General features: G+C 38.8%; 1 protein-coding gene across 2 annotated transcripts in view; it reads left to right on the forward strand.

The window, feature by feature from the left end:
- DDX50 (DExD-box helicase 50) overlaps positions 1–16,376 on the forward strand; it is a 36,294-nt gene extending 19,918 nt beyond the window's left edge. For both annotated transcript variants that reach the window (XM_082714861.1, XM_082714862.1), the window contains 7 exons: positions 7,126–7,287; positions 7,743–7,862; positions 8,631–8,704; positions 8,930–9,089; positions 12,178–12,312; positions 13,458–13,502; positions 15,877–16,376. In XM_082714861.1, the coding sequence (XP_082570987.1) occupies positions 7,126–7,287; positions 7,743–7,862; positions 8,631–8,704; positions 8,930–9,089; positions 12,178–12,312; positions 13,458–13,502; positions 15,877–16,155 (975 nt within the window). In that variant the 3' untranslated portion in view covers positions 16,156–16,376. The remainder of the gene's footprint in view (positions 1–7,125; positions 7,288–7,742; positions 7,863–8,630; positions 8,705–8,929; positions 9,090–12,177; positions 12,313–13,457; positions 13,503–15,876) is intronic.
- The last annotated feature ends 1,679 nt before the right edge of the window (positions 16,377–18,055 follow it).

The raw sequence follows: 18,055 nt of genomic DNA on the forward strand, positions 1-18,055 counted from the left end.
TTTCTGGATCTTAGCGTAGCTTAGGTAGCCTCTATTTTTAACTTTTCAAAGAACCTCCATACTGTTTTCCACAATGGCTGCACCAGTTTGCATTCCTACCAATAGTGCACAACAGTTCCCTTTTGTCTACATCCTTGCCAGCACCTGATGTTTCTTGTGTTTTTGATTTTAGATATTCTGACAGTGTAAGGTGATATTTCATTGTAGTTTTGATTTGCATTTCCCTGGTGGTGAGTGATATTCAGCATCTTTTTATGTGTCTGTTGACCGTCTGTAATGTCTTTGGAAGAATGTCTGTTCATGTCTTCTGCCCATTTTTTAATCGGATTATTTGGGTTTATTTATTTATTTATTTATTTTGGTGTTAAGAACTTTATTCTTTTTTTTTTTTTTTTAAGAACTTTATTCTTTACTGTTGCTCATTTTAGGTGAAATTAATCTTTTTTTTTTTTTTTTTTTTAAGATTTTGTATTGTAATCTCTACACCCAGTGTGGGGCTCCACCTCACAACCCTAAGATGGAGTGTTGTGTGCTCTACTGACTCTTTATGAGCTTTAAATGGGCAGGCATGGGTCAGAATAGTTTTCAAGCTTCATAGCTCTAGAGCTGCTGCTTCTGTTACTGTTTGGTATGTAAATTATATCTCAATATAAAGCTGTTAAAAAAAAAAAAGATCTCCCACTTTCTGAGCTCTGGCTGTCTTTTCCCTCACTTTTATCTCGATCTTCTCTTCCTTTGCTTCTGTGATCCCTGGCTTCCTCAATTTGGATCCCAGATCCAACCCTTTCTCCTTATTATGGACCTTTGTCCTGGAAAGGAAGCTTTGGCGTGTAAATTTTGAAAGTTCATAAAGGGTCCAGGCTGCTCCAGCCTCTTTCAGACCTTACTTCTGGTTCCTTATAATCGCCCTTCAGTGTACAAAATCTTTTCTGCTTTCAGCTGCTATCCTTAAATTGGTCCATTGTGCTTTCTAGGGAGTATCTGTTCTTAGGACCAGCAGATCTCCCCCTTGCCCCATATATATAAGTCTTGTCTCTCTCTGTTCGTATTTTGGAAATCTTATGAAAATATTTGTTTCTTACTTTTGTCCTATATGTCTGTGGATTTTTAAGTTTGTTGTCCTAATTGCCCTGCTTGTTTTTATGTGGGAACTGGAGATTCAAAGACTATGCTGTTAATATCTTCCCCAGTATCATTTTAACTAATTGTCTAGTTTTAGCTTTATATATGGTATACATGGACGACCACTGGTAAATAGTGAAAGTGATCGAGGGTAGTTGATTTACTTTTTTTCCTTTTATACTTCTTTAGAACACTGAGCAGCAGTAGTGTTGCAGAAGTTATTGTTTTGTCCTGTAGGGAGGACCTGCCTTGCTGCAAAGGCTGGCTGAGAATTCCCTTCTTACTAATGAGCTTCTGTGGTTGAGAGCAATGCAGTTTCTCTTCTGCTGGTTTACTATTTAGGTAAAAAGTAGTAATATATCATTATAGGGGATACAGGATTTTAGGGACTAAGGGAGGAACTTTAGTGGTTTCTTTTTTTTTAATTTTTGATTTTTTTCTTAAAGTCAGTTTTTACCAGAACAATGCTTTCTTAATGCTGAACAGTCACATGCATACATACACACACCCACACATGCATGCCCACAAACTTTTGGAAAATGATTTACTCATAAGTTGGAGATCTGGAAACCGTCACCGGTATTACAAATGTATTATGTCACTTCTTAGGACTAGTTATCAAGTGAGAAATTCAGTGTTGTATCAAATTTTTAAAAAGTAAATTCGAAGGGGCTAGGGGGATGGGGTAACTGGATGATGGACATTGGGAAGGGCATGTGATGTAATAATGAGCCCAGGGTATTGTACAAGAATCACTGAACAATACCTCTGAATCTAGTAATACATTATATGTTAATTCATTGAATTTAATTTAAAAATTTTAAAAAGTGAATTTGAAAATTTCACAATGGAAAACCATCCAATTTATTTTAAAGTTTTTTTTTTTTTTTATGACTTAAAAACAGCAGTAAGGCAGTGTTTCCTTTCTTGAAAATTTCTCTTACATTGGGTTCTGCGATATCACAGAGGTTTTCTTCCCTCTCCAGCTAACATTTCTAAGTTTTGTTGAGGTCTTTTTGTATTCTTGTTCGTACTTCCAGTATTGGCATTCATACAGATCTCCTCCCCTTACCAGGCCTTGTGTCTTCTCACTATGTATTCTTCCTGAGCATAGTGACTAATATCACAGACTTCGGAGTCAGACATATTAGGGTTTAAATCCTAGTTATATTACTTACTAGCTATGTAACCTTGAGCAAGTCACTTTATGTTTCTTTGCCCATGTTTCCCTTTTAAAGAGTGATATCAATGGGGGACCTGGGTGGCTCAATCACTGAAGTATCTGGTTCTTGATTTCAGCTCAGGTCATGATCTCGGCAGTGGGATCAAGACCTCCCCGTCAGGCTCCACAGAATCCCCGTTTGGGATTCTGTCTCTGTCCCTCCCCACTCTGCTCACATGCGCATGTGCACGCTGTGCACACGCCCTCTCTCAAAATAAATAAATAAATAAATAAATAAAATTAATAATAAGCTTTTTCCACTTTTAAGGCTTAAGTGAAATCATTTATTTAAATTAACACAATGCATTTCTTATAGCAAGCAGACAGTAAGTATAGAAATAAAGAAGTATAGCTACATATATAGATGGGTATAACTAATCCCTCCTATGGCTCCTGTGCATGTGCTGATAATCTCTAAATCTTTCTTCAGGTTAGCTCTGTCTCCAGAATCTAGACCTGTGTTTATCTTCCTGGCCACAGACACCCCAACCCATTACTGGGCACCTAAAATTGAATTTATTCTTTTCTATTTTCTTGTACCCACTCTGTCTCCAATATTCCCTATTCTTAAATGGTATATCTAGCCATAGACTAAGTCAGAAATCTACACATCACTCTTGACTTTTCTTCCTTGCCCCCAAATAGGTCAGATTGTTCTCTTACAAATGTTCTTTGCCTTGGAGTACCTGGGTGGCTCAGTCTATTGAGCATCTGTTCAGTTAATTACGAAGTATTTATGGATTCTATCTCCCATGATTTAAAATGGTTTCTTTCCTTTTTTTTGGTAAGATTTATTTATTTTAGAGAAAGCAAGTACAAGTGAGAGTGAGGGTAGGGGCAGAGGCAAAGACTCTTCAAGCAAGCTCCCCATGACCCATGAGATCAAGACCTGAGCTGAAACAAAGAGACGCCTAACTGACTGAGCCACCCAGTTGCCATTAAAATGGTCCATTTCTTTCTTACTACTATTTCAGAAGCTTGAACTCTGGAAGTCATGTGTAATATTTCTTTCCTTTATATTTCATTTCTCCTCCCCTTACCAGGCCCCCCCGATTTCATCTACCAATAGTTCTTGAATTCTTTTATGGCCTAGCCCCTACTTACTTTCCAGCTTTGTCTTATTGTATCTTCTCCTCATTCTGCACGCTCTCCATACTTGCCATGTTTCCTGTCATCCCAGGGCTCTTAAACTTACAGTCTTCCTTGCCTAGCAACTCCTACTCATCTTTCAGATAGAAGTCCAGAGTACCACTTACAAGGAATTCTTCCTTGCCCCAAAATAGGTCAGATTGTTCTCTTACAAATGTTCTTTGCCTTGGAGTACCTGGGTGGCTCAGTCTATTGAGCATCTGACTTTTTTTTTTTTTTTAAGATTTTATTTATTTATTTGACAGAGAGAGCGAGCGCGCACAAGTAGGCAGAGCAGCAGGCAAAGAGAGAGGGAGAATCAGGCTCTCTGTTGAGCAGGGAGCCTGATGTGGGGCTTGATCCCCTTGATCCCAGGGGCTTGATCCTTCTAGGACCCTGGGATCATGACCTGAGCTGAAGGCAGAGGCTTAACCAGCTGAGCCACCCAGGCGCCCCTGAGCATCTAACTCTTGATTTCAGCTCAGGTCATCATCTCAGGGTTGTGAGATCAAACCCTGTTTTGGCTCCATGTGGAGCCTGTTTGGGATTCTCTCCCCCTCCCTCTGCCTCCCCACTTTTCCCTCTCTAAAAAAAAAAAACATAGATAAATGCTCTTTGCTTAGACTGGTGCAACATTGTTTAAACTTGTTGGCTAAATTTGTTTGCATGCCTCATTATTTGATTAATTTCCATCTCCCCTGCCAAAGTATAAAGAAGATGGGCAGGGGGGCAGTCTCGTTTTTTGTTTGCCATTTTATCCTTAGTGCTCAGCATGTTGTAGATCACTAAATATTTATTGAATGGGTAGATGGTCATTGCCACTGCCTTGGCGAGGCCACTGATACCTCTTTTGGATATCTGCCTGCTACCTGGGTCTCCCTAGCTTTTGCCTTGCCCTTTCCTAATACAGTCTTTACGTTATAATCAGAGTATTCCTTCAGTGATGCAAGTATGTTTAGGATACTCTCCTGCTTCCAATCATTCAGTTGTTTCGTGTTGTCCACAGGATAAAATCATATTCCTTTTCTTTTTTTTTTTTTTTAAAGATTTTATTTATTTACTTGAGAGAGAGACAGTGAGAGAGAGCATGAATGAGGAGAAGGTCAGAGAGAGAAGCAGACTCCCCATGGAGCTGGGAGTCCGATGCGGGACTCGATCCCGGGACTCCAGGATCATGACCCGAGCCGAAGGCAGTCGTCCAACCAACTGAGCCACCCAGGCGTCCCAATCATATTCCTTTTCAACCTCATCTCTTATCACTTTCCCCTTTCATACTGTGGTTCAGCAATACTTGTATATTTGTAGTTCCCAGACACAGTGTTTATGTATGAATTTTTTTCTGCCCAAAACTCCCTAGCCTCCTGCTCATCCTTCTGCCTACTAGTTCCTTATGATCTGTCCGGTCTCACCTTCAGTGCTGCCTTCCCCTTAAACAGAATTAAGTTAGGTTTCTTTTTTTAAAAAGATTTTATTATTATTTATTTATTTGACAGAGAGAGAGATCACAAGTAGGCAGAGAGGCAGGCAGAGAGAGAGGGGGAGGCAGGCCCCCTGCCAAGCAGAGAGCCAGATACGGAGCTCGATCCCAGGACCCTGAGATCATGACCTGAACCGAAGGCAGAGGCTTAACCCACTGAGCCACCCAGGTGCCCCTTAAGTTGGGTTTCTCTCTCAAATATTCTAGTAGTGCCCTGTACCTGCTTATCGTACATATCATACTGTATTGAAAATGCCTGTCAACTTGTCTGTCCTAGGGCTGTTTCTTTATGATTGTTCCAGAATCTGGTGCATAGCAAGTACCTGGTGAATTCACTCATGAATACATTAGGCTTAGTTACTAAGCTTTAGATATGGTTAGGGTTAAATCATTGTTATGAACCCTTTGAAACATTAAAAAAATTTTTTTTAGGAATTTTATTTATTTTAGAGAGAGCGAACAGAGGAAGAGGCAGAGTGAGAGGGAGGAAGAGTGTCAAGCAGAGTCTGCACCAAGCACAGAGCCTGACATGGGGTTCGATCCCAGGACCCTGAGATCACAACCTTAGTGGAAACCAAGAGTCAGCTGCTCAACCAGCTGCACCACCCAAGCACCCCTGAACTTTTAAATTTTAATAGCAGCTAGCATGCTAGGAAACTTGTTTGTAATAGAAAAATTATTTGCAGTACAAGTAGAAGATAATATATAAATTGTTTAAAAATAGGTTCAGTGTTATTAAATATTATGGAAATGTAAATTAAAACATTAGCAAATCATTTTTGCCTATTAGATTCACAAAAATTATAACAATTCATAATATAGAGGGTAGGTAGGGTATGATAAACCAAAGACTCATAAATGTTAGAGTAAATGGGCACAACTTTTTTTTCCCTTAAGTTTATGTATGTATTTATTTAAGTAATCTCTACACTTAACGTGGGGTTCGAGAGCCCTGCGATTGAGAGTTGCATGCTCTTCCCAGTGAGCCAGCCAGGCGCTCCCACTCCCAGAACCTCTTCTTACAACACGGTTTTGCAATAGCTATTAAAATGTTAAATGTCCATAATTTTTTATCTAGAAATTCACCTTCTAGATATGTGTCCTACTAAAATACACATATACTGGGGACGGGGAGGAGGTCCAGGGATATCAGTGCGATGTTGTTCATTGTAGTATTGTTTCTAAAGGTGAAAACTTGGATATGACCCAAATGGTCATAATAAGATATTGCTAAAATAAATGGTACTATATCATATGATGAAATTATATAGTTTTGAAAAAATGAAGTAGGGTTATATTTATAGATGTGGAAAATGGCTAAGATAATTTGTAAAGCAGGTTTCAAAACATTATGTAGTGTGATCCCGTTTTCTAAGTAAATACATAAAAGTGTATGCTGTTACAAGTGGGTTATGTGTGTATGTGTGTGTATGTGTATTTAAAGATTTATTTACTTATTTGAAAGAGAAAGAGCATGAACAGAGGAAGGGGCAGAGGGAGAGGGAGAAGCAGGTTCCCTGCTGAGCAGGGAGCCCCACATGAGCCTCTATCCCAGGATCCTGGGATCATGGCCTGAGCCAAAGGCAGACGCTTGCTTAGCCCACTGAGCCACCCAGGAGCCCCTGTTTGTGTGTTTTAAAAAAAATATATCTGGAGAAATATTCCCCAAACTGTTAGTGAATTATTAGGAGGCTGATATTAAGGAAAGCTTTTACATTTTATGTTAAATTTTTTTTTTAAGACATTATTTGACAGAGAGAGCACGCATGCACAAGCAGGGGCAGCAGCAGAGGGAGAGGGAAAAGCAGAGTACTTGCTGAGCAGAGCCTGACACAGGGCTCCATCCCAAGACCCTGAGATCATGACCTGAGCTTAACCGACTAAGCCATGCGGGCGCCCATGCTAAATATTTTCTATAATGTTTGGTCTTTTGGGACGATAAGTATGCATTACTCTAATTATCAGAAAATAAGAACATTGGGGCACCTGGCTGACTCAGTCAGTGGAGCATCTGATTCATGATCTTGGGGTCATGAGTTTGAGCCCCATGTTGGGTGCAGAGATTACTTAAGAAAAAAGATTGAAAAACAAGAAGGAGCACAGGCTCTGTGGTGTTAAGGTGCAATCAATTGCAAGTGTGAGCTGTACACTTAACTTTTTCCCTTTTTTCAAATAGAATGCCCAGTGCTTACATGGGGACATTGCACAGTCACAAAGAGAAATTACACTGAAAGGCTTCAGAGAAGGTAGTTTTAAAGTTTTGGTGGCAACCAACGTGGCTGCCCGTGGTTTGGACATTCCTGAGGTTGACCTGGTGATTCAAAGTTCTCCTCCCCAGGTAAGAAATGAGATTTTATTCAGAGACTATAAGAACAGCATGTAAATTGCCATTTTATTTATAAAGATACGTTTGGAATATGAAAAAGATGTTATCTGTTCTTGCTGTTAACCATTTTTTACTAATGCCATATTAAATTGGTCAGAATCTGATGTCTTAGCAGATGTTAACTTTTCTTTGGATTTGAAGCATGGAATCATGCAAAGGGATTATAAAAAGTTGTCATGTGAAGAGCCTTGGGATGCAGTGGATAAATATTTTAAATCCTGTTTCATCTAAATATTCAGCATAAAAGGGTGTTGAAAGAGCAGTAGGTTTGAAATAAAAATGTTATTGGTAGTAGCAGTTTTGTTATTGTTAGTGTTATTTCGTTGTTGGAATGATGGTACTGGCCAGATATATATATATATTTTTTTGGCCAGATTTTAAAACAGTATTGCTTCTTTTATTTTCAGGATGTTGAGTCCTATATTCATCGTTCTGGACGCACAGGTAGAGCTGGCCGGACAGGGATTTGCATATGTTTTTATCAACCCAGAGAAAGAGGTCAACTAAGATATGTGGAACAAAAAGCAGTAAGTAGAGTTAAATTATTTCAGGCTTATTATCTAAATGGTGCCTTAGAAAAGAGCTTTTTTTATATTTGTTCTCACAAATAGATGCTTATAACTTTTCTCAGTTTAAGCTGCATTTGGATGTGAAGCATGTGGAGAGCTAAATTTATATGAGCTGCAAGACTTTGTTTTGATACAGCTTTTATTGTGAAGACAGAAGAGCTGACTTTCTCATTTTTCCCTTGAATTTCTCCCTTGATTCTAAAATCAGAAGTGCATTGTGATTTCAGTAACTCATAGTCCAGTATTGTAAAGGGGTGACTGCCATAGTCTTGGTGTATTTTTTAAGATGATATTGAGTTAAGGTAAAAATGGCTGGTTTCTGTAAGAAATTGTATACATTTTTGTGGCCTGTATTTTTTTTGTGTGTGTGGTATTTGACATTTTCCCCTATTTTCATGATGTGTGTTTTTAAATGCTATTTCATCTACTTTGTAAAATGAGATAGGGTAATAAAAAAAGTTGATAGACGTGATCAGTATCTTTTTACCTTTTTTGGAATCAGCTTTATTTTGCTGTGAGATTTCATGACTGTAACTAAGGGCAATTAAATTTTTTTTTCTCTTCCTAGAATTTGTAATTGATGATTTATTAGAAAAAGCAGGTCTTTTGATCTACTGGGGCTTGAAATCTTTAAGTCCAAGAAATGGAAATTCAACAAACTATATGAATTTAGGAATTAATTGTAAAGACTTCCATTTTTCTTTAATGTAATTCTTTCATTTTCAGGGAATTACTTTTAAACGTGTAGGTGTACCTTCTACAATGGATTTAGTTAAATCTAAAAGCATGGATGCCATCAGGTATGCTTTCTGACCTTGCTGAATAAGTTTTTCTTTTGTATTAGGCTATTCATCTTTAAGCTCTCCTAGTTCAAATATCAGAAAACTTAATCACCAGTTTTACCAGCAGACTTTAAGTTATATTAAAGTACGAAAACGTTGCTCTTTTCTTTTCCCATTCATTCTCTTATATTTAGTTTTTTACCTTTGTTTTGACCAAGAAAATCTACTCTTTTTACACCATAGGTCTCTGGCTTCCGTTTCTTATGCTGCTGTTGATTTTTTCCGACCATCAGCTCAGAGATTAATAGAAGAGAAAGGGGCAGTGGATGCATTGGCTGCAGCATTAGCCCACATCTCCGGTGCATCAAGTTTTGAACCACGATCTTTGATCACCTCTGATAAGGTAGAAATCTATGAGAAAATCATGTATGGTTGAGAAAAGATTAAAATAAAACCATAGATAATCCATCTATCTGGAGAGAAGAACAAGAGACTTTCATTGTGCACAGTACTGTGTTAACTGAAACTTACACAGAAGACCCTATTCTTTATTTTATAAGTTGACATGGAACCATACAAATCAAAGCATAGATTCTGTGCATAGATAAACATAACCAAAGCATCGATTCAGTGCCATGCAAAGTTAGGATTACCTGTATATGTGGAGGGGCTATGAGTGTGGGGTGGGGTGTGTGTGTAGTGTGACACCATCTGACCTAGCCCCTTGTCAGTTAGTATCAGTTGTTAAACCACACCAGACCCATTAGTTGCAAGTAGTTCAAAGATTTACTACTCATCAGGGTGTAAGTGAGGAGAGTCCCTGGATGGCAGGCTCTCTCAGCAAGAAAGCGCTCTGATGTCTGGGTGGGGACGGAGATTGAGAGAAGGAGGGAGAGTTGGTGAAAGAGGAGAACAAAAAGGTCCGGGCAGGTAAACTTGCATGTGACAATTTGGTATAATATGAATGAGTACCTCAGGGGTGGCTGATGTTTTCCGTCTGGCAAGTGTTAATAGTTTAGTCAAATGTCATTTTGCTGGGAGTGACTTCATGTGTCCCAACTCTTCCCTCCCCCTCTCCATACACTGTGTATCTTCTTTTTTCTTTTCTTTTCTTTTCTTTTTTTTTTTTTTTTGAGAGAAAGAGGGAGACAGAGAGTCCCAAGCAGGCTCCATACCCAGAGCAGAACCTGATGCTCCATCCCATAACCCTAAGACCGAGGCCTGAGCCAAAACGAAGAGTCAGATGCCTTAACCTACTGAGCCACCTTGATGCCCTCCCCCCACAGTGTATCTTTATTTTTAAATTTATTTTATTTTTATTAAAGATTTTATTTATATGAGAGAGAGAGAGAGAGCATGGACTGGGAGAGGGAGAAACAGACTCCCTACTGAGCTGGGAGCTCAATGTGGGAGTCAATCCCAGGACCCTGAGATCATGACCTCTGAGCCGCAGGCAGACACTTAACAGACTAAGCCACCTGGGTGCTCCTCACACTGTGTATCTTTAAAAAACACCTGGATCTTCAGGATTGTGAGATTGAACCCTATGTTGGGCTGTGCATTCAGCATGGAGTCTGCCTGTCTTTCTTCATCTGCCCCCGGCCCCCTGTACGCCACCCCCATGCATGCACTTGTGCATGTACATGTGCTCGCTCGCTCTCTCTTTAAATAAAATCTACAAAAAAAAAAAAAAATCAGGATCAATTCAAGTTCATATGCTACATTTGGTGTTATGTTTCTCTTAATCTGGAACTGTTTGCCATCACTTTTATTAATTAATTTTTTGAAGAATATAGATTAGTTGTCTAGATCAGAGTCTAGAGTTTCTTATCTGGGTTTTTCTGGTTTTCTTTTCTTCATACATCATTTAACTTTTGCCTTTATTCAGCCTCCCTTGTAAACTGGAGGTAAAGTCAAAGCTTGATTTTATATTCAGGTTAAACAGTTTTGGCCAGAGTACCCTATGGGTGATAATGTACTTCATACTGTATAACATCAGGAGGTATATAATGTCAGATTGTTTTAGTACTAATAATGCTTAGTTTGATCACTTGTTTATAATGGAAAGTTATATTCCAATTGTAAAGGTATCTTTTACTCTGTGTAATTAGTAATTTGTGGGGTAATGCGTTAGCAGTGAGCAAGTGCGCTTTCCCTAATTACTCACCTAATATTTTCTTTCTTTTAAAGATTTTATTTATTTATTTGACAGACAGAGATCACAAGTAGGCAGAGAGGCAGGCAGAGAGAGGGAGGGAAGCAGGCTCCCTGCTGAGCAGAGAGCCCAATGTAGGGCTCAATCCCAGGACCCTGGTATCATGACCTGAGTGGAAGGCAGAGGCTTTAACCCACTGAGCCACCAAGGCACCCCTACTTTTTTTTTTTTTTAAGATTTTATTTATTTATTTGAGCGAGAGTGAGCAAGAGAGAAAATACAAGCCATGGGGAGAGGCAGAGGGAGAAGCAGATGCCCTGCTCAGCAGGGAGCCTGATGCGGGGCTTTATCCCAGGACTCTGAAATCATGACCTGAGCCAAGGCCAGATGCTTAACCAACTGAACCACCCAGGTGCCCCTATCACCAAATACTTCGTAAGAAAATATTTACGCCATACCTTTTAGGAAAATACAAGATAGCCTTTAGACCCAAGAAGTACCTAAGAGATCATTTGTTCCCAACCCTTATCTAATAGAAGAATCCCTCTTTGGCAGATGGTTCATCTAACTTCTGATTAAATATCTTAAAAATTCTATTAGTGGGTTCGAAATTTCTTTTATAGTCAAACCAAAATCTAAAGCCTTTACCACAGGGTCCTACAGGGTCATCCCCTTGGTACTTCTCTGATCTCATCTCATCACTCTGCCTGTGCTTGTTTTGGCTACCCTAACCTACTTGTTACTTGAATATAAATCTACTTCCTCACAAGACCTTTGCACTTGCACTGTTTCAGGAGTTCATTCTTTGTACATTCTTTGTACCTCCTTCACTTTATTTAGGTCTCTTCAAATACCACCATGTTACAGAGGTCTTTCCTGATGACCCTAACTAGCTTACCTTTCCCTTTACTCTCTATTCCCTTGCCCTGCTTTATTTTCCTTTAGGGTGCTTATTACTATTGGGCATTTTATTTTATTTTTATTTATAAAATATTTTACTTATATATTTGACGGAGATCACAAGTAGGCAGAGAGGCAGGCAGAGAGAGAGGAGGAAGCAGGCTCCCTGCAGAGCAAAGAGCCGGACGCGGGACTCGATCCCAGGACCCTGAGATCATGACCTGAGCCGAAGGCAGCGGCTTAACCCACTGAGCCACCCAGGCGCCCTTAAGTAAAATCTTTAAGAAAAGTTACTTTTTTTTTTTTTGGCAGCCACATTGTACTGATGGCTCATGAGAAATGTACAGTGAAGTCATGAAGGGCTGCAGAGTTGGAACTTCATTGTCATCTTGCTGCTGCTTTTTTCCCAAAGATAATGTGACTTTTATTTCTTAAGGGATTTGTCACCATGACTCTGGAAAGCCCAGAAGAAATAGAGGATATCAGCTGTGCATGGAAAGAACTTAACAGAAAGCTGAGTAGTAATGCTGTGTCCCAAATTACCCGAATGTGCCTCCTAAAAGGAAATATGGTAGGTTTTTCTAGACAAGTCAAAAGCTTCTCAGTCAGCTACTGTAAATGTCTCTAAAGACATTTATTCTTTGTTTAAAGAGTCTCTTCTTTCCTTCTTTCTTTCTTTCTTTTTTTTTTTTTAAGTCTAATAGAATGAATAGCGCAGTTTTCTCTGTGTGATAGTTTGTTTCCTGTTGTAAATTTGGCGGAGTTATATAAATTACCCCTTTGGGTAGAAAGCTGTAGATCATCCTGCTTAATTTGTGTAATAACGAAGTTATCTAAGTTTCTGCTCTTGGAGACATACTGTGTGATTGTGTGTGGTGTTTTATTCTATGACTAAGTAACTTATGATTTCAATAGCTAAACAGCTCTATTACTCAGAGAATACTCAATATTGACTTTTAAGTGGCCTGCTCTTGGTTATTAAAGAGGATAATTAAATAAATTAGTATTTTAATACATTTTGAAATAGCCAAGAAATCTAATCTTAGTGACTCTGTTTCTTTAATGGATTGAAAAAAGATATTATATTTATTCTTCTAAATTTACTACATAGGCTTATTCTAGCTTAGAGTTTGTTTATTAGAAAGAATCATTTCTCTCAAAGTTTACTATTACTACAAGAACATTTTGTGGCAAGTATGAGACAAATATATGCATGAAGAAAAAAATGTGGAGAGGAGGGAAAAATAAAACAAGAAACTTAGGCCAAACTAATTGCCATAGTTGAGAAGTAGATTAACTTTCAATTTATTGGCAGCCAGGACCAAAAAAGAAACATCTTGTTTTATACCATTCTTATCTGATAAACACTGCAGCTCTTTAGAATAGAAACTTTCCGGGACTAAATTTTTCAAGGAATTTATACTTTAAACATTATAGTGTCAACAAGAACTTTTATAGAGAACACTCTAGATTCTTGGTAGTAGTAGTAGTAGATTCCTGTTAGATACTGTGTTTACTTTTCAGATTTAGAAAATACAGTAAGCAGCTACTCTGTCATGCATTATTCTATGTTAGCTGTTTTAATCTTGTAAACATTCATGGGGCATGCCCTATATTTTCTTTTTTAGCTTCTATAAAATTACCACCAAGTATTAGCGTATCGGTAAATATCAACTCATCTGCATTTGAATAAAAATGTTTTCATTTTGCTTTTAGGGTGTTTGCTTTGACGTTCCCACAACTGAATCAGAAAGGTTACAGGTATTTTTAAAATTTTATGTTAAATTGAGTAGGTTTCTCTAAAAAACAGGAATTTTTAAAAAGTGACAATATCCTTATGATGTCTTAATCAACTAACATTTCTTAATGTAATATGTCCAGTCTATATCATAATTTAAAACATTTATTACAAATAATTTCAGATATAAAAAACAGAATTGCGTGATGAATATTCATGTACCCATCACTCAGCTTCAACAGTGATCAGCTCATGGCCAGTTTGTTTCGTGTTTTCATGTCACTTCCATCCATTTTCCCACTCTCCTATATGTATTTTTTTTCCCCCAAAACTCAGCTTTGGTTTTCTCTTCCATATTATACTAGGAGAAAAAGACAACAATATTTTACTTAATGCTTAAATAAACTTAAAAATTGCAGTATAGTTAACATGCAGTGTTTTTGTTTTTTTTTAAATATTTTATTTATTTATTTGACAGAGAGAGATCACAGTAGACAGAGAGGCAGGCAGAGAGAGAGGAGGAAGCAGGCTCCCCGCTGAGCAGAGAGCCCGATGTGGGACTCGATCCCAGGACCCTGAGATCATGACCTGAGCCGAAGGCAGCGGCTTAACCCATTGAGCCACCCAGGCGCCCCAACATGCAGTGTTATATTAGTTTCAGGTATACAACACAGTGATTCAGTACTTGCATACAATACCCACTGTGCTTAAATAAGTTTTTATAATTTTTTATTTTACACAAGGTAAGATTAAGACAAAAACAAATACCATATGACTTCACTCATACGTGGAATTTCAGAAACAAAACAAATGAACAAAGGAAAAAAGAGCCAGAAAAAAACAGATCTTTAAATATAGAGACAAACTATTGGTTGCCAGAGAGGAGGTGGGTGGCAGGTTGGGTGAAATAGACGCAGGGGTTTAAGAGTTGTATGTATTCTTTTGAAACAAATTGTAGGTATTTTATCATTTCAACCATGAATATTTCCATATACCTAACTATTAGGGACACTTTTTTTTTTAAGATTTATTTATTTATTAGAGTGTGCGAGCAGGGGGAGGGGCAGAGGAAGAGGGAGAGAGAGAAACCTCAAGCAGACTCCCCGTTGAGTGCGGAGCCCAGCTTGGGGCTTGATCTCACGACCCTGAGACCATGACCTGAGCTGAAATCAAGAGTCGGTAGCTTAACCAACTGAGCCACCCAGGCACCCCTCAACAGGGTATTTTAATATTCACTTTCCTTGGCAACTCATGATCACAATGAATAATAGTTCATTTAGCAGGACATAATATAGTGATGTGCTTATGAGGTGCTGATTCACATAATCTTGAGTTGTTTACTCTGATACCAAAGTATTTCCAGTGGTTACATATTTTCAACAGGTTTTTAGTCCCCATCATTAGCTCTCACTTCTTGATTCTGTCACTATAACCACTGAAAGCTGTGCACTAATTAATGGCCTGTTTCATGCCAAGCAAGCAGTGCTCTCTTTTATTTTTTTAATTTTAATTTTTTTTTTTAAGATTTTTATTTATTTATTTGACAGACAGAGATCACAATAGGCAGAGAGGCAGGCAGACATAGAGGAGCCCGATGCGGGGCTCGATTCCAGGACCCCGAGATCATGACCCAAGCCGTAGGCAGAGGCTTTAACCCACTGAGCCACCCAGATGCCCCTAATTTTAATTTTTAAAAATATTTATTTATTTGAGAGGGAGAGAGCATGTGAGAGTGGGGGTGGATCAGAGGAAGAGGGAGAGAGAATTTCAAACAGAACCCCCCTGAGGGTGGAGCCTGATGCAGGGCTTAATCTCATAATCCTGAATTGATGACCTGAGCCAAAATCAAAAGTTGGATGTTCAACCGACTAAGCCACCCAGGCACCCCAGTGTGCTCTCTCTTAAAATGTATAAATTAAGTATGAAATTATGAGCCTCAAACTGAGCCTGAGGGGTCCCTCGGTGGCTCAGTGAGTTAAGGCCTCTGCCTTCGGCTCAGGTCATGATCCCAGGGTCCTGGGATCGAGCCCCGCATCGGGCTCTCTGCTCAGTGGGGAGCCTGCTTCCCTCTCTCTCTCTGCCTGCCTCTCTGCCTACTTGTTCTCTCTCTCTCTCTCTGTCAAATAAATAAATAAAATCTTTAAAAAAAAAACAAAAAAAACTGAGCCTGAGAGTTTCTCCTAAGACTAAAATTTAGGAACTTTAATGAATGAGCTTCGAATATGTTTTTGTTTTTGTTTTCTGGTTTTCAGTTTTGTTTCAGATACTTTGAACTTAAATGGATAGGTAGCCTTTAGCTAATAGATGATGGATATTAAAAAAGAATCTTCTGTACTCATATGCTTGCTTATGGTTTCCATTTTGCATTTATATTAATCCTCTAAATTCCCCCAACAGGCAGAGTGGCATGATTCAGACTGGATACTTTCATTGCCAGCCAAGTTACCTGAAATTGAAGAATATTATGATGGAAACACATCCTCTAACTCCAGGCAGAGGAGTGGCTGGTCAAGTGGCCGGTCAGGCCGGTCTGGCCGGTCAGGTGGTCGATCTGGTGGCCGGTCAGGTAGACAGAGTCGACAGGGAAGTCGGTCAGGAAGTCGACAAGATGGTAGACGACGAAGTGGGAATAGAAATCGATCAAGAAGCGGGGGCCACAAACGGAGTTTTGACTGAGTATTTGATAGTTAATCTACCAGTGTGAGCTTGCCTATTTCTGCCTAATCATGTACATTATTCACCAAAATTAGGTCATCATAGTTGAGGTATGTGTCTGCTCTTTGCAAAGAAGTTGGTCATATTTTTTTAAAAAGTATTTCACAAGAATGGTTGTAAACAAATCTACTTATCCAGTTATACCTTTGAATAAAAAAAACTCCTTTTATTGTCTCTTTTCACTATGCGTTAAGAATTCTGTCAATGTAATCTTCTACAGGTTCTTCTAAGACATAACAGTTAAATTAGTCTTAAAGATTACTCGCATTTTGCAAAACGTAGTGTATTTGTATTCAGATCATTCCTTCCATAGGATGTGTAGTAGAAAATAAGAAATCTCTTCTACATTAAAGGGCTATAGAAACTGGTGACTTGATTGATTAGGTATAGTGTTTAAATTCTATATATAGTTCACTAAAAGTGTGTGCAAGCACTGTACACTCAATTTATTCACCGATAATGACTGAAGTCTACTGTGTGCCTATCACTATGTTAATTTTAAGGGATATAGTGGTGCTCAAGGCACAGCACTATCATTAAGGAACTTACAGTTTAAAGACAAGCAATTATGAGTGAGATTAACATCTAAAGGGTAAAGTAGGTAGGTATGGAATGCTAAGGACCTATTTGGAGAGTACCAGACCAGTCTTGGAGATAGAAGGGCTTAGAAGTTTAAAAAAAAAAAGGTCTTAGAAGTGGTGATACCCAAAAGAAGTTGTTAAAAGTATCTGTTGATCTAAGCAAGTATGTGTATGGTGGGAAGAAGAGTTTAGAAGAGAGGTTTGCAAGCAGGGAGAACAGCATATGCAGATACCCAGAGCCAAAGAATACCACAGGAAGTCTGAGGACCTACAGTTAGTTCAGTGTGGTTTGCATATGGCAGACAGAGGATGGGAATAAGAGAGAATGATTAGTATTTAACAGGGACCAGATCTTAAAGGCCTTGTGTGCATTGTTAAGAAGTTTAAACATTCTCTTGAAAAAAGATTTGAAGTAAGGAGTAACATGATGAGATCTGTGTTTTAGAAAAGATGACGCTGCACTGAGGAGACTGGATTGGAGAAGGGCCAGACTGGCGGTCAGGAGGCCTCTTAAGATGCTGTTGGAGTAATCCAAGGTAGAGGTGACGGTCTGCACTAATGTCAGGGAACATATTTTGACTGGTAAGAACTGAGGCATTTGAGAGCTTATTACTTGTCCAGAATCAGAGCTGGATAATATGTAGTGGAGTGAGGATTTAAACCCTGATAAGTCTTGCTTCTGAACCAGCATTCTTAACCACTGTGCTAAATAGCAGTGGTGACATTGAGAAACATGGATAGATTTCCAAAGTTTTGTTTTGTTTTAACGATTTTATGTATTTATTTGATAGAGACACAGCAAGAGAGGGAACACAAGCAGGGGAAGTAGGAGAGGGAGAAGCAGGCTTCCCGCTGAGCAGGGAGCCCGATGCGGGGCTCAATCCCAAGATTCTGTGATCCTGACCTGAGCCGAAGGCAGATGCCCAATGACTGAGCCACCCAGGCGCCCCAAGATTTCCAAATATTTTGGTTTCTTTCTTTTTTTTTTTAAGTTTTCTTATTTTTCTTTTCTTTCTTTCTTTTCTTTTCTTTTTTTTTTTTTTTAGTAATTCCTACACCTAATGTAGGGCTTGAACTCAGTGACCCCAAGATCAAGAGTCACATGTTCCTCCAACCAAGCCAGCCAGGCCCCTCCAAAGTTGTAGGAAATAAAATTGTTAGGACTTAGTGCTTGATTGAACTGGAAGATGAGAGAGGTGCAAAAGAATGAAAGATTTTTGTCACTGAGATAAGGTAGTAGGAGAATTAGAACACAGCAAGGGGAGGGGGAGGTATCTTTA

The sequence above is a fragment of the Mustela nivalis genome, assembly GCF_964662115.1.
Source record: "Mustela nivalis genome assembly, chromosome: 2".
Taxonomy (NCBI): domain Eukaryota; kingdom Metazoa; phylum Chordata; class Mammalia; order Carnivora; family Mustelidae; genus Mustela; species Mustela nivalis.